Raw genomic sequence first — 24,429 nt, forward strand, 5'->3', positions numbered from 1 at the left:
GTATATATGTATTATATAGATATGTATTACACTTTCCCTCCCTTATTCTTCCTACAGGATTGTTCCAGTTAAAGGAAATTTTAAAAAGTTGAAGTCTGCTAAAAGTTGTACTAGTTTGGTCTCATGTCACCTCTGTTGTAGCAGCTGTTTCATCATCCTAAGAGACTGAACTTTAAGAGCCTTCAGCAACAGAAATTGCCTAAGTGCAGAGCAATAATATTTATTAGTCTAAGCTCATTACTTAATGTTTTTGTAGAGGTTTTATAGAACCATGATTTCTAAGCTGTGTTTTTTAGCATAGTTACAGGATCATTTGTGCATAGTGGTCGTCTTGCCTACGTGATACCAGAATAATTATTTTTGCAGCCTGCTCTTGAGGTGCAGAATAAATGATCATTGTAAACCTTTCTCACATTGTCATCTTTTAATCTTGATCCAGTTGTTTACACTGAGCAGCAAGATACAGGGTGCCATGGCCCAGACAGAAGGGAAAATTTACTCCTGCAGCTTGATATTTTAAAATTCTCAGAAGAGGACAGACTTTTTCTTTTGTAGAATGCTAAAAAGAAAGTTTTTTCTTTTCCTGGACTTATATTTGACCAGTAAATATGAAAGAATTAGTTTATGCACTAAGAAACAGAAGAGTTTTCCAGTTTTCTTCCTGTCTTGGTAGCTAAACTCTCCCATTTGGGTTGCCTGCCTACATGCCCTAGGCTTGCAAGGATCCCAGTGTTTCTTCATTATGCTGCAGGGAACCAAATTGCACAAATCTTGTTGTGGGTTTAGGTCCTTAGTTTGCTGTTCCATGCAGCCCATTAATGTGCATGTACTCTAGTGAGACCAGTGTGTTTGGAAAAATGATGTATTGCATAAAGTCATATGCATCTTCCAATGTAATACAATAAAATAAACACTATGAGGAACTCACCTGTTTAAAGGTGGAGAGGTGAAGCAGAGGAGTTGTATTTACCTGGGGAGCAGAAGAGTTATAAGTCAGGCACTGTGGTTATGGGCATATATTTTATTTTTCTCATATTCTTTTCAGGGTAAGTGAAGAAAAGGAGGTGACAGAAGAACGGCTGAAAGCTGAACAGGAGTCATTCGAGAAGAAGATCAGACAGCTAGAGGAACAGAATGAACTTATCATCAAGGAAAGGGAAGATATCCTTTAAAAATACGTGCGGGGGCTCACTGTCTGAAATAAAAAGTGAACTGCAGAGAAATAATTGTTCTAATTTACGGCAGAGAATAAATCTGCATGTGCTGCCATTCAAAAGCAATCAGAGAGATGACTTGTCAGCCTGTGATGCTGGTTCATTTGAGCTTAAAGCTGCCATCCAGCTGTTCCTGTGATGTTGTTTTGCTATGAAATAGATATTTGTCAACTAAAACTGACAATAAGTAATTTGTGCATTAAAATATGGTTATAGATTTATTTATTAATTTACTTAATCCTATTAAGTTGTTGTGGTTGAGTTCTAAAACTTGCTTGGTATTACAGTGCTCTCCATGTCCACAGAAAGATAACTTATATGAAAACATATGAACTGTATACATATACTAGGGAATTTAGCCAGTTCAGACTATTTTGGTGTAGTTTTTGTTTGGTGTTTTTTTTTTTAATATAAAGTTAGGCAAATGCGGTTTCTTGCAGGTTGTGACTTCCATTTTTATTAAGCTGCATATGCTTAGTCCCAATCCTGGAATATTGTATGCAAAGTCAATGTGGCAGGAACTGCAATTTTCCCTCAGTGTGGTGTGATAGACCTTTGCACAATCCTCCTGTTCACTTTTCTGATGTTGATGTTTCCTTGTTTAATTCCTCATATGGCTAACGGTTGACTACAGTGCGACATGGAAGAGACAGCGCTGCAAATATTATGTAGTTCATCAGTAATTGTATTTCAAGTAGGGAGGATACTAATGCCATTTTAAAAAGCATTGATGAAACCTAGTGTTAATAGGATTTTCAGTCCTGAGTAATTCCTTGTTCAAGTAAAAAATGAAATTAGTGAGAACAGTTGTGGAGAAGGGTACATAAGATGGTGAAAGCCTGGAGAAGCTATTTTATGAGAAGACACTTAAGTGTGTTTGTATGTATGCTTATGAATAGTGACTGGCCATATGGAAGTAAGTTGAGATCGTGGTAAGGTGAATAGGGGCAGAGACAATGCTGAGAAAAAAAGGGACTGTTCAAGGTGTAGGCCTAGCTTAAAACAGAAATATATATGGAGATAAATGGTCCACAAACCATGAAGTTAGAGGAGGGTTCTTGAGAATTCGAGCAATCATATTTCACAGTCAACACATAAAGACTTAACACAGAAACAGCTTTTATGATGGAGCTTGGTTGGCTTGTGAAAGGAATTCAGTGAGATTTTTGTCTTGCCCTTGATGACCCAGAAGATCTCTTGTAGCACAGTGGCACTTACATTGATAGAAAGAATTTGGACTGTTTGTACTAAATAATATGCACATCAACAAGCTTAGCCAGCCATGGAAAAGTTCCTGGAAAATACTAAATCTGGTGTATTTAAGAGCCATTAAATGTGGCTACAGCTCCTTTACATTGATTTCACTAAAGCCAGTATTTTGTAATATATTAGATCTTGTGCATTCAGTCGGCTCATTAATGTGGGTGGGATGTATGTTCCAGATTAGTATTTTTTAATATATGCACATAAAGCTTTCAGTAATTCATCTGAGGTTTATTTGGCTACTGGGAAGTAGGCATGCTTGCTTGGTTTTTTTGCATGGTTTGTTTTTTTTGCCCCCCCTTTTTTCCCTCTTTACTAGAAATAGATTGCATAAGCATGAGTACTTTTTCAGAAGTCTCGTAGACATGGCAGAAGGTTAATGCATGCAATTTTACACTTCATAAAACTGCAAACCTAGAAATATAAAACAAGGTTATAATTTTAAACAATATAATTTTAACTACTGCAATACTTGCCTATCATACATGGATGATTCAAGATCCTCAATGGACCTCTGATCAGTTAATTTTTTATCTTAAAGCTTCTTGCAGAGACAAAAAATGGTAGAAATGACTTGCCAAAGTTGAATACAGATTCTGGTTATTTTCAAGTACAGCAACTTGAAATTCTTCAAGTTCTTCTGAAATGTAGAGTTCACTTACAAATAAGGTAGCAGGAATATAATACCACAAGAAAAAACCTGGTCTGGTAAAATCGATTTTACTTAATTTTTCCCCCCTTTCCCAAAGCTAATTTATTCTCTGTAAAATTACTTTATCTAGACCAGTGTTTAAAATTATCCTACAATAATAAATTGGTGCTTCTGATATAACAGCAGCTATCTGGTGAAGTGTAATTTCAACTTGGCAAAGGTTTAAATTGAATAGCACAGGGAACGTGGGTTGTTTTTTTTTTTTCCTCAGCAACATGAGTTTTATTGTTTGATTTTCTTCTTATTGAAAATCTTGCAGTGAAGATACATTTTTTTTTTTTTTTGTGCTTGAAATCTCTGCTTTAAAGACATCCTTCATTTTGTTGTGTTTGGTGGGTTTTTTTGTGGGTTTTTGTGTTTTTTTTTTAAGAAGCTACGTGGACCCATCTATTTGAATTAATTGGTGATGGACTATGATAAAAGCACTGGGGGGTAAAGGGGTTGGTGGAATGCAGTGATCTCACTGTAATAACTTAATAATATTTATAAAACAGTGTCTGCAGCCTAAGCTTGCATGTGCTTTGGGACTGGTCAGTGCTGTCTGGATAGAGAACAACCCAAATTTCATGCAAACTTGAAACTCAGTTCTATCCTTCCATTGCATTTGAGTAGTTCTTACTAGGGTGTGCAGTTAATGGAGGACAACTCTGATGAGCACACTGTGAATCATAAATAGGCCAGCTTGCTGTCAGGGTTGCCCAATATTTGTTATCGGAGAATTAAGGAAAATTAAGGATTTAAAGGAGTTGTCTGGCCTATTCCTTTTCCCTGACTCAGTTACATCTGTCATTCCCTTATAATTTGGCCAGACGTAAGTATTTTAATGGAGCTTGGTTGGCTTATGGAAGCCAGCCTTAGTTGGCTTACTTTTTTATAGGGCCTTCCTGTTTGAAGCCCGTTTGAACTTCAGGATAAAGGCAGTATCAAATCTTTATTTTGCCTACATAAAACTCTTGTAGCGTTTTCTCCAAAAAATTCTAGTGCTGCTGTTCGTTGGCGATGTGATGCTTAGCGGTTTAAGATTTGCATGCTGTGATGACATCTTTGGCTGTTCTTACTAAAATTTACCCAGGTGGGCAGAACAGGAAAATCCAGTAACAGGTGCTCCCATTCTTTTGGTACTCTCCACAATGAAAACATCTTAGCTGTAAGCATGAGAATATGGGGGGTAGAGTTAATCTTCTGAAAGGGAAGATTAAACATGAAATAGAGGGGGAAACATATGGAAGCTGTACTGGGGAAGTGAGAACTAGAACCTGTCTGGAAGAAGAGACTTGGAAAAGGAGGTTGGGCTGGGGCATGGCTGATGTCAGTCGCAGGTTTTACTCCTTTCACGAGTTAAGCAGACAAGGTTAAGGAAGATCCAGGATAAAGGCAGGTGGACTGTGATCAGTCAGATGATTGTGAGACACCTGATGAAAGCAGGGATGTGTCTGCTCAGTGTATTCAAACACCCTCCAAACCCTGAAGCAGAATGTGGGACTATGCTCAGTGTCTCCAGAGAAGGCTCACTGTATGTAACCTACCTCTGTGTCTTCCTCAGCATCCACTCTTAGTATTTGCCTTCTCTTTGCTTCTGTAATCCCAGATCATGATGGATACACACTGAGTGATAGAACTATGCTTCTAGCAGCAATCTAAATTCTGGCAGTGCCTTTGGAGTGTTTGACTTGCAACTTCAGTGTTCTTAGTTTTGTTGTTCCATTTGCATTTTCAGAATAAGGAATGAACAGCGTGTGCCACGTTATGCTCTTAGGCTACATGCGCTGCCCCTTCCTCCACTTCTGCTGGGAGCTATTAAGAGAAAAGCTTCTGGCTTTCCTTTTTCCCTGGCATATTCAACCACCTATTATTAATTTAGGTCCCAAATATGATTTAATTTAAGAAACAGGAAAATAGCTTTTGTAAGATGCCCTAGTACTGTTATGATAAATGTCTTAGAAAAAAAAAGATAATAATGAGATTATTAAGAAACAAATACTACTGTTATTTCAGAGCCCAAAGAAACTATGTTATGGTCTTTAGCTTTTCCTGTTATCACCATTAGGGATTTTTTTTTTTTTAATGTAAGTTTGATGATGTTGCGTAAATGAAGAAGCAAAAGCAGCCTTAACATTTCTGTGAAGATTTATTAAGTGAGGGAGAGGAAATTTCTTTTAAAAAATTATAAAAGATGGTTACTGAATTCTAAGCTATACTGAAATTATAATTTTGAACACAAAGAATGGGGAGGTAAAGGGAAGAAGAGATTCTGTTCATTGCAAACTTTTTTGTCTTTAAACTCATCAGCCCTACTAAAGAGCTGTTTTGGTTTGTAGTAAAAATGTACCTGCATTACTTAATTTTTTTGTTGGAATTATTTTCTGATTGTACACAATCTGTCAATTTGAAGACCCTATCACGTTCATACAACAAAACCCGTCTGATTTACTTGGCTAGTCTTAAAATTGATCACAGACTGTTTACATATGCTTTTAATATTCTGACTTAGGACTACTCAATTAGTTGATTTTGCATGCAGTTAACATGAATATTAATTTAACTAAAACAGTTCATTTATTGATATTGTTAGTGAGAGAGTATTAATTTGCTGGAAGAATAATGGGCTTTTTATAAGCAGTATCTAGAGTCTTTAATAAAATGCTTTTAGTTTTGCCGTAGTACTGTTCATTACATTACAGTTGCATATACTCATAAATTAGTGCTGTTTATGTGTTTTGTCCTTTTCCTATCTTTCTGTGTTGGTAGAATGTAGAATTAGTATTTTTCAGAAGAAAAATAGTTGTTGACTTGCTTAATACTAAAGAAGAAACTGATACAAAGCAGGTATTGGAGTACAGAATATACCTTTTTGTTCTGCCACACTTTTCTCTATTGTGTTGAATTTTCTCTTCAAAAAATGGGGAGAGAAATGGGCACTTCATCCATTTCCTCTATTTTTTTAATCTGACCAGCCAAGTTGTTGTTACAGGTGAAGACACAAACCAAAAGGCTTTGCATAGAAAGCCTTTGGCAATGTACTTAGTTCAATGTGTGGTCTTTGTGCCGTGCTTAAGATAGGGGTGTGTGTACCTTCCCAGGGCTGCCCTTTGCAAAAGGACAGTTAGCCTGAACTCAGAATGACAACACGGAGTGTTTTAGGAAAAAGGAGTATGAAAATTAACAGTATAGATAAGCATGTATGTATGGAAGTTGTATCCCTGCCTTGTTGTCCCTGTCACTGAAATTAATAAAAGGCAAGAAAAAAATTCCTGTAGAGGGACAAAAATTGACATTTGTAGGAAACTCATGCTTAGTCCTTTTGAAGGTCAGGCTATTTATTTAAAACTCAGTATCAATTTTAGGTCTAAATTTGGCTAATTCTGAGGGTGATTTTTGCTTTTGTTACAGTTTCTGAAGTATGGTTCCTGGTAGTATAGTTTCTGAGAAGTTACAAACTGAGGGACTGGAATGACCATAATTGTTTTATTTCTCAACTTGGCTCCCTCAGCTTATTGTTTTAATTTTTTCCTTTCCCGTTTTTCATATGTAAATGCATACTATATATCTTTCTCTGCATCATAATTTGCTTGAATGCATGTGAGGAGAATAAAAAATGAGTATTTTGCTCTTTTTTTCCAATTTATCCAACCGCTTCACTCTTTGAAGGTGTTTCCCTTACTGTTTTTATAGGTATCCTACTGGTAAATGTTTCTAAGCAACCATTATGGCTGATTGAATAAAAGCTGAACTTATTAAAAAGTCCCTGAATATTTATATGCTATTCTGTAACGGCAGTATTGGCTAAATAATGTATGTATTTAAGAACTTCTTAAATGTAGAAGAATCAGTCAAGGACTGTTGGGTAAATAAGATATTTTGAATTTTTTATGAACTTTTAAACTAAAACAAGGTGAAACATATTGTAGTGTTGAGTGTTTGAATGGATCAATGACTGGAGATTCATTTAAAGCTCAGTTTTCTGTGGTTTTTCCTAGCTTGTGCCTTTACAGCACAAGCTAGTGTTCTTGTCCATGTTATGAAATTATCCAGAATTAACAGGCAGCATCTAAACAGTCGGCCTCAGCCTCTGCAGAATGTGAGCTAGGTAGGCTTTTTGCCCTATAGCTTCATATTCAGTGGTGCAGGATTGTCTGTGAGATGGTACTGTCAATACAGAAGTATAGCTGTGGGGTCAGAGAAGCAGAGCTGCTTTGTAATTTATACTGTAAAGTGTAGAATGAAGTTGTTCTGCGTGTGGCTGACTGAAGATGAGACGGCTTTCCCACCCAGCATCTCTGGTGTAGAATTTTGGCTCATGGAGTTGTGTGTTGAGGGCTAGTAGAATTCTAACTGTTTCATGAAATTGTTGTGCTGCAGTCATCTCTTCATGGCACTAATGACTTCATGTTTCTGAGCTGCAGTCTAGCTAAAGAGGTAGAGTATGCCTTGCCAGGTTATTGGTAGCTGTTGGTAGGTATGTGCTTTACAGACAGCCTGTCTTCTGTCTCTGGAGGAGGAATGGTATCTTACTCACAGACATGATACTCTCTATACTAACTAACAGGTGTTGGTCTCAGAACCAGATATGATGATGAGCTGCCCCTCTCTGAACCTAATGGGAGAGACCTGTCGTTAGAAATGCAGCTTCAGCCATGACAATCTTACATATCCACATTGGGGAAAAAGGCTGAAGCAGCTCAGGTGAAAGGTATTTCTCTGTAGAAATCGGGCTGGTGAGAAGGAAATGTGTCACATGTGAAAGACAGATCTTTATTCAGGCACTTAGACTGACTAGGCTAGGTACCTGACTGAATATAGCCTGTGGTTTTCTGGCAGTTGATGAAACATTTGGCTTTAGACATGTGAGCTTTCAAAGTGATGTTTTGAGTTAAATTTTCCTTTATGACATTTGGCTCATTTGGAAACAAAGACTGAGATCTCTTAAAAGGAGGCACAAATGGGAAAATGAGATCATTAATTGTTGAAGCTGGTACTGTAACAAATTGACTAGAAATGTGGATTCAGAGAAATTGATGTACTTTATCCTTCCAAAATAAATGAATTCTCAATCTGCTTCAGCTTTTCAACTATAATGAGGATGTTGGGCTGACTCTGCTATTGTTTTTTCTGTCTTCCTGAACTATTTTGGAAAGTTTAAACATTTCTCGTATGATTAAATACACTTTCAATAAATCAATCTCATAATAATTGTTGTTCAGGAGAGTTCATTATTCAGTTTAGTCTTTTAAATTACTGTTCTTCTTTAAAGGATTCTTCTGACGTAATGGCTTCTGCTAAATCCATTTGCCATGCTCTGGCTTGTAATTACTTTAGATTTGAAGAATAAAATGAGTGGCTTTATTATTAATCAGTAGCAAATTTGTCTTACTGTTTTTAACCTTAGAGTGGCCTTCGCTCATGAAATAGTTTTAATGGTCTAGATAGCAAAACACTTCATACCTCTCTTTCAGCAGAGATTAGTGAAAGCAATCAGATAGTTTTGTGTTTTTCCTCTTCTACCACCCCTCTCTCCATCAAATGTTTGTCATGGTGACTGTCATGTGTTTGCTGTTGTATGCTGTCAGCTGCTGGCTCTCTGAAAGGCTAGTTTTACTACCTGCTTTTAGACTGTAATTTTTTTCAGATTGGGATAGCCTTAATTTTTGCATTATGCTGTGGAAAGTGCATTGCACTTAAACATAGCATTAATTTAATATTGGCTATTACACCGGTAATTGGTCTATTTGAACTATGTCACTGTTCATGCATGTTGAAAACTTTATTTATTCCTTTCTATAGTTACAAGTTTTTATATTTTTTTATTGACAGTGCTTTTTTTGCCAGATGAGTTCCAAGACTGTGCTGTGACTTCTAGTAGAAGAAAGCCATCCTGAACCGAAGTTTTACAGCAGCTGAGGCTGAACAGATAACTATCCTATGTGAATCTTCTCCATTTGTCATGAGTTCTTTGTCTGTAGTCTCTTGTAAGGCAGTTCAAACCCACCCTTAATTTTAAACTGCCAGTCAAATACAAACTAATAAAAAAGTATTTTCAGCCTTGCTAAACTTCTAAGGATCTAGTGGATGTTACATTAATATCTTATTTCAGAGACTGCTTAGAAAATGAAAGTGGGTAACTTGTAGAGCTATAGACATTCAATAAATCTCAGCTTTTAATTTCTTTAGGGATTCATTGCTATAACAGCACTGTGTTGGTTTTGCTTCCTCTATCAATTGTGATGTTTAACCAGGGCTAAGAATTTTTCAAGTAATGCTTAGGAGTTGGAGAAAACATCCAAAGAGGAATGAATAGCTTCCTTGAAGTCTTAATTCCATGGCTTTCTAGGAGGTCATAAAAAATGTAAGTGTGAGACTGGATGGAATTTATCCAGATACAACATCATCATAAAAGACTTCCACCTGTACCTTTTATCCGTAGTTCTATGTGCATTACACCTCCCTGCTCTAGTTTCAGCAATTGTCGTTTTTCATTTCACATCTACATTTTTCAGTTCACGTACTAGTATGTTTATTTAAAGGCATTTTTAATTGTAAAAAAGCTAAGTTTTTATTGATGACACTTTATTATGGTCACTTTCATCAAGTATGTGTCAAGAGCTTTATGTACAGGCTAACCCCTTCTTTGGACAAAAATTACCCCGGGGTTACAGCACAGGGAGTACAGTTGTAGTAATAAAGATTATGTTGCTGATAAGTTCCCCTCAAGGCCCCATGATGGTAATACCCCTATATTTTGTCTTTAAAGAAAACTGCTGAGAGGCAATAATTTTTTTTTGTATGTGTCCCATTTTCATTAATGCATGGTAATTGATGGAGTTGCAGTGACTTGTAACAGTAATGAGTTCTAAACATAAGAATGCACTCCTTTCTAATAAGTGAGCACTGCTGGGGTTTAAAAGCGTACTAAATCAGTTGCTTTAGTATGAATTTATTAGTTTTTTTCAGCATTAGCTTTAATAGTAGTTATTTACATAAGCGTACATCCCATTAACCGCCATCAGGGCTGGAAAACATGCTGAACTGTTCATATTTTCATATAATTATTGAACATAATGGTTTCATTTGCATTTCTAAACAGTGATGTTTCTGTCAGGCTTGGAAATAGTGTCTTTACGCAGTCCCTATTTCACATCCACTTATTTGACATCGTTAAATTTTATGCTAATGTGCTTCCCTAGAATGTCATCAGTAGGACAGATGCTTGCACTTTAATATACAAATCAGAGATGCTTTTCCCTCCCCCCCTCCTCTGAACTGCAAAAGAAATAAAAAAGCATATCTGCACTTTTTAGATATAGTTTCTTTCATTCTAAAGATTCTGTAAGAAATGAAACTTAGCTTTCACCCCTACTAGTCACTTCCAAATGTCGTAACAGATACCTTCTTTATGAAGGGTGGGGGACTATCCTCGGCATGGAATAGGAAGTGTCTTCTAAAATTCAAGGTAATTATGTGCTAAAATAAAGATTGTAACCTTGAGTTTGCCTCACATGTGAGGCATGGTGCCTTACACAGCAAGTTGAAGATCTAGTCAGTGGTTCATGGGCTGGCTTTCCTGGTGGCGGATCATTGCTGTGGAGAAAGCTTAGGACGGGAGCAGTTTCAGCTGCTAGACTCGGTGCTTGTCAGCAGAAGTACATTTGGAATTGTACATTGTCAGGTTTTTAGTTTTACATTTAAAATGGATTTTTTTTGTTTTGTAGTTCTGCAAGCAGAAGTATGTGAGCTCTTGCTAAGTGGGGATGGTGGTTGTTGTATGATCAGTGTTGCTTTGATTCTTTATATGTATGTAAGAGCTTCGATACTCGTACTGAAGTTAACAGTGGAATCAGAGCATCAAAAACCTGAAAGATGGTGCCAGTAATTGCAGTTTCGAATGTGGAAATAACAAAATAAATAAGTAAAATCAGCACAGCCACCACAACCACACTGTTTTTCTTCTATTTCAAAATGAATATGTCACATCGTGTTCTGTATGAACTTTATCTTAGGATGACTTGCTTACAGTTGTGAGTGGAGTGCCAAAGGCAGAGCAGAGGGGTGCTATCTGTGGTATACAGTGGTGGTCACAGGAACAAGTCAATATCGAGGCATATAATGTGTTGTTTACTAGTCACACATCACCCATGTGAATGAGCATGGAAGCCCAGAGAATCTCCAGTTCAGTTCTGTGATTTTACTGACTTAACATATGTGGTACAGGACAACTGCTGTCTTCTCTCCAGCTTGCCTATTTAAAAATTTGGGGTATGGCTTGCAGGCCTTTGTGTGACATGAAAGGTTAAATGTATGCACTTCGTTTAGTTATGGCATTTCACAGATACCCTCAGCCTTGAGCATTGCCAACATGGTATATCTCTGAAAGTCTTAAATAAAACCAAAAATGTTAGGGTCAAGCAAAAGGCTGAAAGAAGTGTGTCACGCAGATTTGTCATTTTCATTTTGTTTTATATGTAAAAATAAATGTTTAAAAATGCCTCTGTTCTTGGGCATGTCTTTGAAGAAGGTTTGAAGGAGGCACCCAAATGGAAAAGGGTACTTGGACTGAAATGAAAAGGCATATTTTATGCATAAAGGGCCATGTGAGCAAACTGGAGATATACTCTGATGGGTTCTGGGCTTATGGTGTCTTTAATTATAGATGATTAACAATTTGCTGGTTGGTTTGCAGACAAGTATAGAGACAAAAATCCCTGCTGGGAAATGCTTGCAGTCTAAGACCTCATTCTGGTGGTGTGTGTAGAGCTATATTTTAAGTCATGAGGAGTAGCAATATTAAAACAACAACAAAAAATTGCTTTCGTTATCTCAGAGAGAACCATTGGCTTTTTAAAGTATTTCTGTTGTAGTTTTGAGGTTACAATAGTACATACAGTTGCTTTATAGGAAACAATTTGGAGCAAGGTGCATTTTGGTAAGCCTTTTACTCAGGATTAAAATAGGATGCACCGAAATGGGGTAGCAGTTAGTGATAGTGCTAATTTCAGCAATGAAGGACTGGGAAATTTAAAGAGCACCTCTGGCATGGAGATCAGACTGTTGTACTGCAGAGATTCTGAGCTGACCTCTTGTCAACTTCTCATTTGAATCCTGAAAAGAAGGCTCTAGGTAATCGGCAAGTATCCTTATTTTAATATGCAGCCGTAAAAGGGAAAAGTATGATGATTTTCAACATCAGAAGATTAACATTTTACCTTTAAATAAAATATGATTAACTGGTACAGAATTAAAAGTAATAGAACTGAAATATTCAAACTATGACTCTGCAGTGTCAGATTATGCATCAAGTGTGACATTTTAAGTACTGAAGTGATTTAAAAATGAGCCAGCTGAAGAATGTATATCCCAAATATCGAGAATAAAATGGAATAAAACGATCGTGTCTATCAAAACTTTCTCAAAGTATCCTGGCTGAAGGAACCAGGAAATCAAAAAGTAATGTTGTTTACAGTGCCTGCATCTTGACTGGTGCCAGCGCAGGTGCAGCAAGGGAGTAGTCATCATGCTGCGGTGCCTTCCTAAACTATCATTTTAAGCCTGCCAGATAATGATTATGTTTAAATTTGGTTGCCAGGCCAAATGCACTGCTTGTGGATTCATCAACCTCCAGCAAAGGTTCAAGTATGATTGATATAGAAATGTGTCTTTTCTTTCAGCAGTTTGGAGTCAGCCAGGCTTCTTAATATCACTGTACAGTTTCATTTCTGGTAGATTGGCACGTTTTGATACATGAAACCACATATTTACCATCTGAACTACTTAGTGTTACATTTTAGAAATCTGCAAATACCATTGTGAAAGGTTTGTCATTTAACTTCTGCATATTTTAAGTCCTTTTTAGTAAAAATGAATTTTTTTTTTTCCCCACCTTGTGTTTCTATAAACTCTGCTTGGAATTTGACAGTAAAGTGGCACCTTGCTGTCTTATGAAGTCCTGTGAATGAAGTTTTTGAGTGCAATTTGGACATTTAATAATCCTCTTAAAACATTGTTTTAAGCAGGTTTGTGCACATTAAGCTATGACACCCTGAAATTGTTTATGAAGCATCAAGAGGAGGAGTGGAATATGGCTGATGTTCCAAAATGCAAAAATAAAAGAAGTGGTAAATAAAATGTACTGTAGTCATAATAACTGGCAGGTCTAATTTTGTTTACATCCAGGAACAGGATACTGAAGTAAGAGGGTGTTGCTTTCATGTAGTTTCTTCAGAGAATAGAACTTTAGTAATTATGTCAAAATGCGAGCAAAGCACTCAACAGCCTTTGTAGTCCATGAACTCTTCCAGTTATGCTCCTCACATGCTTGTGTGGATTTCTTCGTGTTTCATTATCTTCAGGGAGGAGTTTTTGGTTGCTGTAAATAGTTAGCCACATTGATGAAAGATCCTTAGATGTTTTCAAGATGTTACTCATCATCAGTGCAAAATAAGACTAAAGCGAGTACAGCTCTTAACGTACTCTGAAGCTATCATTTCAGGTAACTGGACAAGTCCTGTGAGGCCTTACTCCTCTGTTTTAATGCAAATAACCGTATTTAACTTTCTAATGCTTTAACCTCTTAATAGATCTTCTGAATAAAAATTGTCCTATGAATAGAGCAAAATTAAAAATCTTAAATACTTCTAATTTTCATCAGAGAGTAGTTATGAAAGTAAGTAATTTAAAACTTCAGGGCAGAGTTTGATTGTGGAAGGGGTTCCATGGTCTGGTAGTGTCAGACTAGAGCCTAGTTACCCTGAAAAACCTTTTGGTTTCCTTAGAAAGCCACCTTGGTGCACTGTTAGGTACATATGTTGTGATGTCTGGGAATTTGTGCACAGCCCATGAATCCTAGTTGATTTTAATGAACTGTTTATATTGAACTTCTCATGTTGGCAAAGTTCATGTTGTATATTGCACTCCTCTTTCTGGAAACTGCCAAAGATAGTCCAAAGAATTTAACAACGCTATAATTGTATTGTTCTGACTGAACAGTGAATCAGAGAATCAGAGATTTTCCTGGCCTAGCTGCAGGGGACAGATGCCCATCAGGAACCTTGCGTCTCAAACAGTCCTCATATTTCTGTTCATGAAGCTGTAACTCTGCCTTGGTTCACTTATTATTTCTGTTCACTGTGACATTTTTTTGAAGGATTGGTGTTTTACAAGATCCTCTAATGTTTTTTTGACACCTTTTAATTTCCAAGCTAGGCACAGTCACAGCTAGCTTAAACATGCTTGTTCTTGTGCCAGCATTTTGCTTAAATAGATCTTCCTTCTATTTAATGTTTACACAGAAAGGATTAAAGCAATAGACATTCCCCATCCCAAAGGGAGAAGAGAGGACAAGGTGAGAGAAGTTTCTCTTTTTGCTTGGATGCATGTTGTATGAATGATGGGAGCTACTTGACTTCTAGATTAGAGCAGGCTACAAATCCTGGTGAAGTGGTACAAAATTGAAAGGAATTGTATGACTGAAACTATGGTCAGGGAGCATAGCAAAATCAGAACAGTAATGTGTACTAATTGGGTTTTGTTTATTTCTTCCATATGGAAGTTGTCTCAATAAAGCTAATTTTTGCAAACCTACATAGGAAAACTTCGGATTGATGTTACGGGAAGTCGCCAAGGGTCAAACATAAATGCATGTGTATGTTACAATTCTAAAGGTTGGTCTGTTTAAGTTACTGAGCATGCAAATTGTGGTGTAACTTCAAATGGGCCTCTCAACTTCTACCATAACAAAGGTGTCTTGTCAGTTCTTCTTGTTAGAAACCATGTTCAGTCCTGTTTTCTCATCCAGGGAGGATATGGGGCACCACTGCAGGCTTTCTTTTCATAGTTGTTCAAAGACATCAAGCTGTTGTGAAGGGTTTAAATTTGGAGAGAAAAAGCAGCATGTAGCTGGATCTGCATTAGCTGTGTAGCTACTGGCTTCTCAGATCTGTTAATGGTGCTGCCTACAGCAAAATCAGGATTTATTACCCATCATCATGTTTTTTTACTTTTAAATACTAATAATAAAATAGTCGAAAGTCTGGGTTCTTGATCTGCAACAGATTTGTATTTCATGTAACACATCTAGTGAGTCATATATTTGCTTTTCATGTTTTGAGTTTTCTGCAGTGTGCAAAAGGAAATGAATGTGGCTGAAACCATTCTGAAAGAAAATACAGGAAAATTGACTATTAATTCAAAGTTGCTAAATGCTGTCCTTGGGTGTTGGACTCAGTCTTTGTCTATATCTGTCCCTCTTGGGGATGATTTGCACCCCTTTTCCATTGGCATGCCTTTTTCTCTTTGTAGCCACTGAAATAGATTCTTAGCTAATATTTCATTAAAAACATATGAAAGGAAAGTTCTGCAATTTATATCTCATTGAAAGAGTCATTATTTGCTGCTGCTGCGTGAAAATAGATGAGCTATGAGTAACTCTTGCAATGCAGGAGCTTTGCTTTATAGTGTACAATTTTGACATAAAATTATTGCAGGCATGCTGAATCAGTGATATTTTGTTTCTAGTAAATGTTTTGCCCTCGAGAGCAACCCAAAATGGGTTTGTGAGCTGTTATAAAGGATAGTTAATTCTCTTCTCCTCTTTTTATAATATTGCATTGCTTAAGGTGTTCTACTTGCTTTTTTTTTTTTTTTTCAATGTCAAGAATCTTATTTTAATAGGACTTGTGAATTCTGGAGACTTATGGAAGATTAGTAAATCTGGCAGAAGTTTATAAGACTCATGAAGAGTATATGAGATTATATATAAAGTTAAACTCTTCTTAACCCTTTGGATATGTTTGCTAGGTAATATGAAACTTTATTCTTCAGGAAGGGGGTATTCTGTTCAGGAAGACAATATGGTAGGCATATTCTCTGAATTTTCCAGGAAGATAATTAGTCTAACCATCTTAGAAGTGTATTGCCTAAAGTGGATCTATGTTTCTGTGCTAGATGTTTGTTTGAAAAGGTTGCGTTGTGTATTTGCTATAGGTTGGTTCAGCAAGGTAAATGTGTAAATCATTACAGTTGTGTTGCCTATATTTTGGAACTTATTATCTAGTTTATTAAGGTTGAGTGCTTGTCATTGGGGTGAAGAAGTTTTTTAGTCAGAAGAAATATGGGTGTAGGAGGGTCTGCAAAGTTCAAGACACTTTTTTGAAGCTATATAATGGCTTTTCATGTCATCTCCTTCAGTGAAGCCTGCAGGGGGAGTTCTGCGCAAGACTTCCTAGAGTTTCTTTACCCAACTGCATGGATAAGGATAAGATGTCCTCCCCTTTGCAGGCTGCAATTATGCTGTTATATCACAGGAAGAGAACAGAGGTGACCTCTTAAGAGTTTCTACTTTAGACATTCTGTCAACATTGTTTCCCTGGACATACATCTTTGGGACTTTCTGCTATCCCTGTTTAATAGTAAAGATAAGCCATGATCCATTTACTATCTCTGCTGTCAAAGCTGTGCTGAACTCAATGGAGAGATGGATTGGGGCCTCATTCACTCATTCTTCCCCTTTGCACTTGTACTGCTTGCCTTGGCCAGCTTGATCCCAGCCATGTCTGTGATGGTGTGTTACGGAGGGACTGTCTTTGTCGATGTGTTCAGAGAACGCCTTCTGTGCCTCTAATGTAGAGATGTCCAGAAAGCAGCGCAATAACCAGTCACAGTGCAAATCGTGAATGCAGCACATGGAATCGTTCCTCTTTATACTCATATAGATCTTAATACTCATCTATGAATCAATGAGAATACACACAGTATTACTTTTTTCCTGCTTATTTCCCATTTTTTGTCAATTATGTAGTGTTGAATATGCAGAGAATTGAGAAACTAGTACTCTTGTAGAGAACAGATGTATGTCCCCTAGAATTTGTTAAAGTTTTCATTCCCCTTTAGGATTTGGGTTTTTGCATCTCAGTTTTATTCAAAGCAGAGTGAGGCTTCTAAAGTTTTTCTTCATCAGCAAAGTAGTTCATCACCAAAACAGACCAGTCAGTCTCACCTCCATGCCTGGCAAAATCTTGGAGTACATTTTCCTGGAAGGCATGCTAAGGCACACAAAAAACAACAAGGTGCTTGGTGACAGCCAGCATGGCTTCACAAGGGGGAAATCCTGCCTGACCAGTTTGGTGGCCTTCTGTGATGGGGCTACAGAACTGATGGACAAGGGTAAAGCAGTTGATGTCATCTACCTGGACTTGTGCAAAGCGTTTGACACTGTCCCGCACGACATCCTTGTCTCTAAATTGGAGAGACATCAATTTGATGGATGGACCACTCAGCGGATAAAGAACTGGCTGGATGGCTGCATGCAAAGAGTTGTGGTCGATGGCTCAATGTCCGGTTGGAGACCAGTAATGAGTGGTGTCCCTGAGGGATTGGTGTTGGGACCGGTCTTGTTCAACATCTTTGTTGGTGACATGGACAGTGGGATTGAGTGCGCCCTCAGCAAGTTTGCCGATGACACTAAGCTGTGTGGTCCAGTTGATATGCTGGAGGGAAGGGATGCCATCCAGAGGGACCTTGACATGCTTGTGAGGTGGGCTGATGCCAGCCTTATGAAGTTCAACCATGACAAGTGCAAGGTCCTACACCTGGGTCGGAGCAATCCCAGGCACAGCTACAGGTGGGCAGAGAAGAGATTCAGAGTGGCCCTGCGGAGAAGGACCTGGGAATGTTGGTTGATGGGAAACTTAACATGAGCCAGCTTCAGTGTGCGCTCGCAGCCCAGAAAGCCAACTGTATCCTGGGCTGCATCAAAAGGAGTGTGACCAGCAGGTTGAAGGAGGTGATCCTGCCCCTCTACTCTGCTCTTGTGAGACCTCACCTGGAGCATTGTGTGCAGTTCTGGTGTCCTCAACATCAAAAGGACATGAAACTGTTGGAACAAGTCCAGAGGAGGCCACGAGGATGATCAGGGGACTGGAGCACCTCCCGTATGAAGACAGGCTGAGGAAGTTGGGTCTGTTCAGCCTGGAGAAAAGAAGGCTGCGTGGGGACCTCATAGCAGCCTTCCAGTATCTGAAGGGGGCCTATAGGGATGCTGGGGAGGGACTCTTCGTCAGGGATTGTAGTGACAGGACAAGGGGTAATGGGTTAAAACTTAAACAGGGGAAGTTCAGGTTAGATATAAGGAGGAAGTTCTTTACTGTGAGGGTGGTGAGGCACTGGAATGAGTTGCCCAGGGAGGTTGTGAATTCTCCATCCGTGGTGGTGTTCAAGGCCAGGTTGGACGAAGCCTTGTGTGGGATGGTTTAGTGTGAGTTGTTCCTGCTGATGGCAGGGGGGCTGGAAGTAGATGATCTTAAGGTCCTTTCCAGCCCTAACTATTCTATGATTCTATGATTCTAAAACTTTCTTTTTTTTTAAAGGGTACATGAGTTTCATGTGTACAAATCCAATTTGAAAATCAATTATAATATCAAGACTAGTGCCAAAATAAGTCTATTATAACAGCAGAGTTGTTCAGTCTAATATTTTCATACGTTAAGCTACACTACATGCACATTATTAACACAGAGAGTGTGGTGTCACACTGGAAGATGTTTGTCTGGTTGTTTTCATTGGCCTGACAGATGCAGTATGAAAGGTACAGAGTTTGGACAGGCTCTGTAATGAACTTGCCTACCAAATCATCTGTCAGAACCCTGGTCAGCTGGGAACAGGCTTGCTGACAGACATGAGACTCCTAGTATAGCCATGTGGTACTTTATCTTTTATTTAAAACTCAGTTGGCTTCTTGTTCTGTAAGTTTAATAGAGATGTAGTCTCCATTGCCACAATGTCGGTTCTGCTATAGTTTTATCATGAGTGCTCTACAGTACTCTCCTTCTGTGTAAAGGATGCAGTAGAAGTCTTGGAAAACTCATCAATGCTAAACCCCCAAATTTTGATTGAGATTCATTTACAGTAGGAGTTTCCTACAGTTTTTATGGTCTTTAACCAACAATGTTTGGTGAAATAAACTAATATGCAGAAATTACAACAAAATTTATAATGGTTAGGCAGTTCTGCTGCAGTGCTAGGTAATTGCTGTTAATTGATTCTAACATTGTATTATGATGCATCTTGAGTAGTCAAAGAAAGGAGCTTCTTACAGATTGTGTTCTTTGACTTTCAGTTATTTCATGGATCAAAAGCTGTAGCGTTTTTGATTATGTAGTGTTACTTCTTGAGCAGCCGGTGAAAATCAAATCAAGGCAAGCAAATATTTTTTCATTTAGAGCTCATCAAAATTTGAAGTTTCTATTTTTCAGGGATTGTTAATACTTCAAAATTCAGTTTTGTTTGACTAAAATGTATTTCAAACAAATTCAAAGACTGTGTTGCCATGTTTTGGTTTTATGTTCTTTCATGACAGTGAGAGATGCGTGTTGTGATCCTGCTATCCTGATAATCGTGCTCTGACATAATGGAAGTGATATATTTATGTTTATAAAAACTGTGTCAGTCTTTCATTGCAACATACATGGTATATCAATACTGAACGTCAGTCATCCTTAGTCTTCCAGCTACTGCCATATCATTATGACTTTTTTTATAATGAGCAAAACATGACAATTTTTGTATGTGGTGATACAAAATCTCAGCAAGCAACTGAACATCTGATGCAAAGTGAAAATAACCTCTACTTTAAAATAGAGAGGATTTTCTTATGTTTCGGCAGTGTTTTTTTGTTTTGTTTTGTTTCCGCCCACCTTTTTCTGGTGGAAAAGTAGTTTTGACAAAAGGTCAGTGTCATGTTAGAAGCAGAAGTGTTGAAAAACAGACCTGAAAGAGATCCTAGGCAATCTTTTCTTTCCCAACAGAGAATGAATCACAGCCTGCTTTTCTCTCTGGCTTCTAGTTCTTTGCCCAGATAACATGAATTTGAAGTTTAGATTTTCACTCCAATTTGGAGGCTTTGCCATAGCTGTAAGCCTTTCACAAGCCTAGGAGTTTAAATTCTTTCTCACTCAACAGATTAAGCTCTGCAGTGTCCACTGCTGATAAGCCTTCCAACCTGTCACTGGTTTGCTCTGTCCTCACTTGCGCTTTGTGAAAGGTGTTGCAGTTTGGGTATCCATCCCACAGATTCCTGGCAGAGTTCTCAGAAATGGTGGAGTTGGTCAGATTTCAAAGGGCCGTAAGTATATTAGGGGGAAAGTGGTGGGTAGGCTGTTTGATCAGCTTCAACTACAATGCCAGTAAACCTTTAGCTTAGCTGGCATTAATGCAGCCTGACTGAAATAGCATTTAGAGTTAATGAAACTACTTTTAACAGTATCTGCAATGCTTTCTGTGCATGAACGTGTGACATTTTACAAGTGCATTGTAAAGACTAAATTGATTCTTAGTAGAATACATTTCTCTAGTCTAGACAAGACCTAATAGATCTTTTTCCTAGATAGCAGACTTAACTTTTTCTTAATTTTCTCTCTTGATTAAAATCCTGAATGGGGTGAGGTTTCTACTAAACGTCTACTCAAAACAAGCTTAGAGAAAATGGAATGTCAGCCTTAAAAATGTCACTTTAATATGGTTTGACGTGATAAGGTCCTAAAAGTCTCCTAATGATATATGTGCAAGTATGGAGTATGTCTGCTTGCTGTATTTGGAATCAGTGTGTGATGAATGTATATTCACAAAATATTGATGACACTCTGCTGTATGGTGGATGAAAGGTGACTGAATATTCAATACGGAAGGTTAAAAACAAGTATCGTAATGCTGGGACAAATTTAGATATGATAGGGAATAGTGCAATTCTAAAGTATATTTATGCTTTTAGGTGTGAAATGGAAACAGTTTCCTTTGTACCTCTGTGTATTTGCACAAATACTTATATTGTTCAAATACTTCTTCATAGTGCTGATAATGTTTTTAATACAGAAGATATTCTAGTTTTGGTAAGTTCATTTTTGACTATCCATAAAATTCTGCTGACTTCTCTTTTGTCTAAATACTTGACTGATTATTGAATTCCATTCATTTATGAGTATATCAGAAGTCTTATTTAACATTAGCGGCTGGAAAATCAAGGAAAGAGGCATGTCATGCATGTGCCATGTATTTAAATCACGCTTTACAAAAGCCATCTGTTAAGCACTTCATTTTCGGGCATTCATTATTCTACAGAGAATGTACCCATTAATAAGGAGGGTTCATAACCAACCTGTTTCTTGTACCTATTAGGCAAGGTGTTAATTTTCTATATGCGTATATGTGTGTGCCTGTGTATATGTATTACAAGCTGCCTGGACTTTCGAAATATGAGCAATTTAACATAAGCTCCTAAGGGTGACATTTTGCAGAGGTAGAGTCTAGACAGAGACAGTATAGCTTCATATTGAGCTGTGGACAGTAACCACTCGTAAAGCTTATAATTTTTGTTTGTGATTGTTTTTCTGCTCTTCTATAACTTGAAATTGGGTAACAGTTCTTTGGGATAACCTATAACCTGTTATGTGCTTTAATAATATAAGGTTTTGCAGTATTGTCTTCCAGTTTTTGTAATTTTTTTTTTCTTTTTTTTTTTTTTTGTTCAGAGCAGGCACATTACAACTGTAGTTTGCTTATCTGAAACAGTTATCTAAAACAAGGTTGTGGTAACCACTTATTCTGCGTTTAAGTGGGCAAATTCCCCAGACCATCTAAACTTGTTTAATATCCCCTTGTAGTGTTTGGACAATGGACTGATGTTATTACAAACTATGAATCAAAGTTAAATTGAGGGTATAAATCATGTTTAAAGCACAGAACAAAGTCATGTTGATGTGAAAGTGCAATGAAGTAGAGGAAACCGTAGAATAAAAGAATTGCTGCTTCTTAAAGTAGGTTAGGCTAGTTAAATCTTTCATGATGAATGCGAGGCTTGTGCAGATGATGACTACCATATGTTAAAGGTACCTCTTTTGTATTTGTACTGCATTGATCAAGTAAAGCTAGGCTTGGTGACTCCATGTTCTGGTTGACAGCTTGGTAGGTAGCTGAACCAGCATTGTTAGGGTCTTTTGCTTTTGCTTCAGACCTGAAACAGAGGTAGAGGCCTTGCAAATAGTCAGATTATTTCTACCAGCAGATGAACTCTCTAGATGCAGTTTAGTGCTGCTGAAACCAGGACACCCCTTCTTGCTAGTGTATGATCTCCTTTGCTGCTGTCTGTTGTACCAGAAGACACTTGAGAGGATGGTGCAGATGGATGTAGGGGTTTGTACAAGAAGCAGTGACTTCTGTTTGTTACGTCAAGACGCTAAAAGGGTTTAATGAGATTGAATTTATGTTGCTAAGACTTCTGTGAATTTGGTAAGTAGACCTGAGGTTAGAACAGAAAAATATCTACCTTAAACCTTAGAAATGTCCATGCTTGCTTTCCTTCCAGGATAGAGTAGTGATGTAGAAGCATTTCTGAACGAGCCCTGTTGCTTTTCCTGAAACACGCTTACTGTGTTTTCTGCAGCTGTGGAATATTTTTGTGTTCTGTTGGCTGCTGATACGAAATGTCTGGGTTCCTGCCCATAATAGACTCTCTTTATTTTTACTGTCCTGCCACCTTGCTTGTTTTAATCAGTCTGAGCCTAGCTAAACTTGAAAATGTGCACATACCTGAATATGCACAAGAACACATTCAAATACTTAGCTAGCAGTCCCAGAGCAGTGGGATATATATATATTTCTGCGTCCTCTTGGATAAATCTGTATCTGCATGCAGTTATGGATGCCCAAAGTAGATGCATGTTGGTGTAATGAGATGTTTCTGGACAGCACAGGCCAGGTCCAAACTTACCAATTTCTTCTATCTGACTGCCACTAAAGAGTGTGGGAAATGTTTAATGCAAAAGTATGGGATTCTGCCTGGTAAAATATTAAATCCAAGAAGTGCAAGGAAGAATAATGAGAAATTTAAGATAAGGATGCTGAGTGTAATTCGAAGCCACATATCTCTTAAAACAATAAAACTTCCCTCGCACAACCTGTGTGTTATTGGATTTTGTGATTTCCAGTTGAACTCTTGATGCATGTGTGCTGACCTCTGTGCAGAATCTTCTTAGTAATCCATATTGTTATCACTGCAGTGATTTAAAAATCTTAACTCTCTGCACACTCTTTTCTGCACCCTGAGCAACTGGAGGGTAAACAAGCCTTGTTACTTATCTTTACCTTAGACTTTATGTGCAAACTTTAATACCTTATTCATATAAGGTGTGACCTTTTCTACAGTTGCAAGCAAGCCTCCAAATAAACCTTGAATTATTAAACTACCCTTTATGTGAATGTAATACAGTTCTTACGCTATTTTATATTTCTCTAGCTTCCATTCCTGTCTTACAGAAATTTATCCAAATGGCAAACCTATCCTTCAAAGCAAAGTAGCTTTATCTTTTACTAATTAGGCAAAAAAGAAAAATCAGAGTCTAAAGCTTTTGTTTGAACAAAAGCGAGATCCTGTAATAAACATTGTGGGCATAGAAGAAACTTCCATTCACTTGTTAATAGGCATACAAGGGTCTGTTTCAAGTCATGTTACAGGACTACCACTGTAATAAAAATTGGGGATTGTGTTCTAAAACAGTAACATCAATCTTATGACAGAAGCTCATGCTGTAGTAACTGCTGTTTCTGTTTAGTTGTGTACATGTGTGAACCAAATACAGTAAGGTTGCAACAGTGTGGGTATTGTTATTTGCATTGTATTAGCAATGTATGGTAGCAAGGTGAAGCCAACGGTCTTGGTTGGAGGATCTGTTTATGCCAAGCATAACTTTATCTTTCTTTAAATACTCTGGGCTGGTACTCAGCCTCATGAATTTCAAGCCTGAACTGCTCCAGATCACAAATGTGAGGTTGAGTTTTGCAGGGAGAAGGAGAGGAACTGTGGATATTAGTGAAGTGGTAGCAAGTATGTGAGGATAGGCACACATATTCTGTCTTAAAAGATAAACTTGCTGGAATTTTCTTCAGGAAATTGGTTGGGGAAAAAGCAGAGCTACATTTCAACTTGTTGTTTTAAATTTGCCCTTAAATGCTGGTCTGAAACATATTTGCAGCTGTTACTGTTGAATAGTGCAAGGGTTTGACTTGTATTGCTTTAAATGGCTTTCGAAAGATTTCTGTTCATTCTGAAAGTGTGCTGCATTCATTTATGGCTGTGGCATATGTACAGGAATGGAGAATGCCTTGATTTATACTGCTTCGCTGCATGTGTCTCCTTGCTTGAGTCAAGGTTCCCAATTTAAGAATTCAGCCAATCTCCTGAATATAAACGCACACAGGGTGGCA

General features: G+C 37.7%; 1 protein-coding gene across 6 annotated transcripts in view; it reads left to right on the plus strand.

Moving 5' to 3' along the window:
- KIAA1328 (KIAA1328 ortholog) overlaps nt 1-24,429 on the plus strand; it is a 179,910-nt gene that overhangs the window by 18,237 nt on the left and 137,244 nt on the right. For all 6 annotated transcript variants that reach the window (XM_065662959.1, XM_065662962.1, XM_065662963.1 and 3 more), the window contains one exon: nt 1,046-1,161. In XM_065662959.1, coding sequence (XP_065519031.1) covers nt 1,046-1,161 — 116 coding nt within the window. The remainder of the gene's footprint in view (nt 1-1,045; nt 1,162-24,429) is intronic.

Source organism: Lathamus discolor, chromosome Z (assembly GCF_037157495.1).
Source record: "Lathamus discolor isolate bLatDis1 chromosome Z, bLatDis1.hap1, whole genome shotgun sequence".
Classification (NCBI taxonomy): Eukaryota; Metazoa; Chordata; class Aves; order Psittaciformes; family Psittacidae; genus Lathamus; species Lathamus discolor.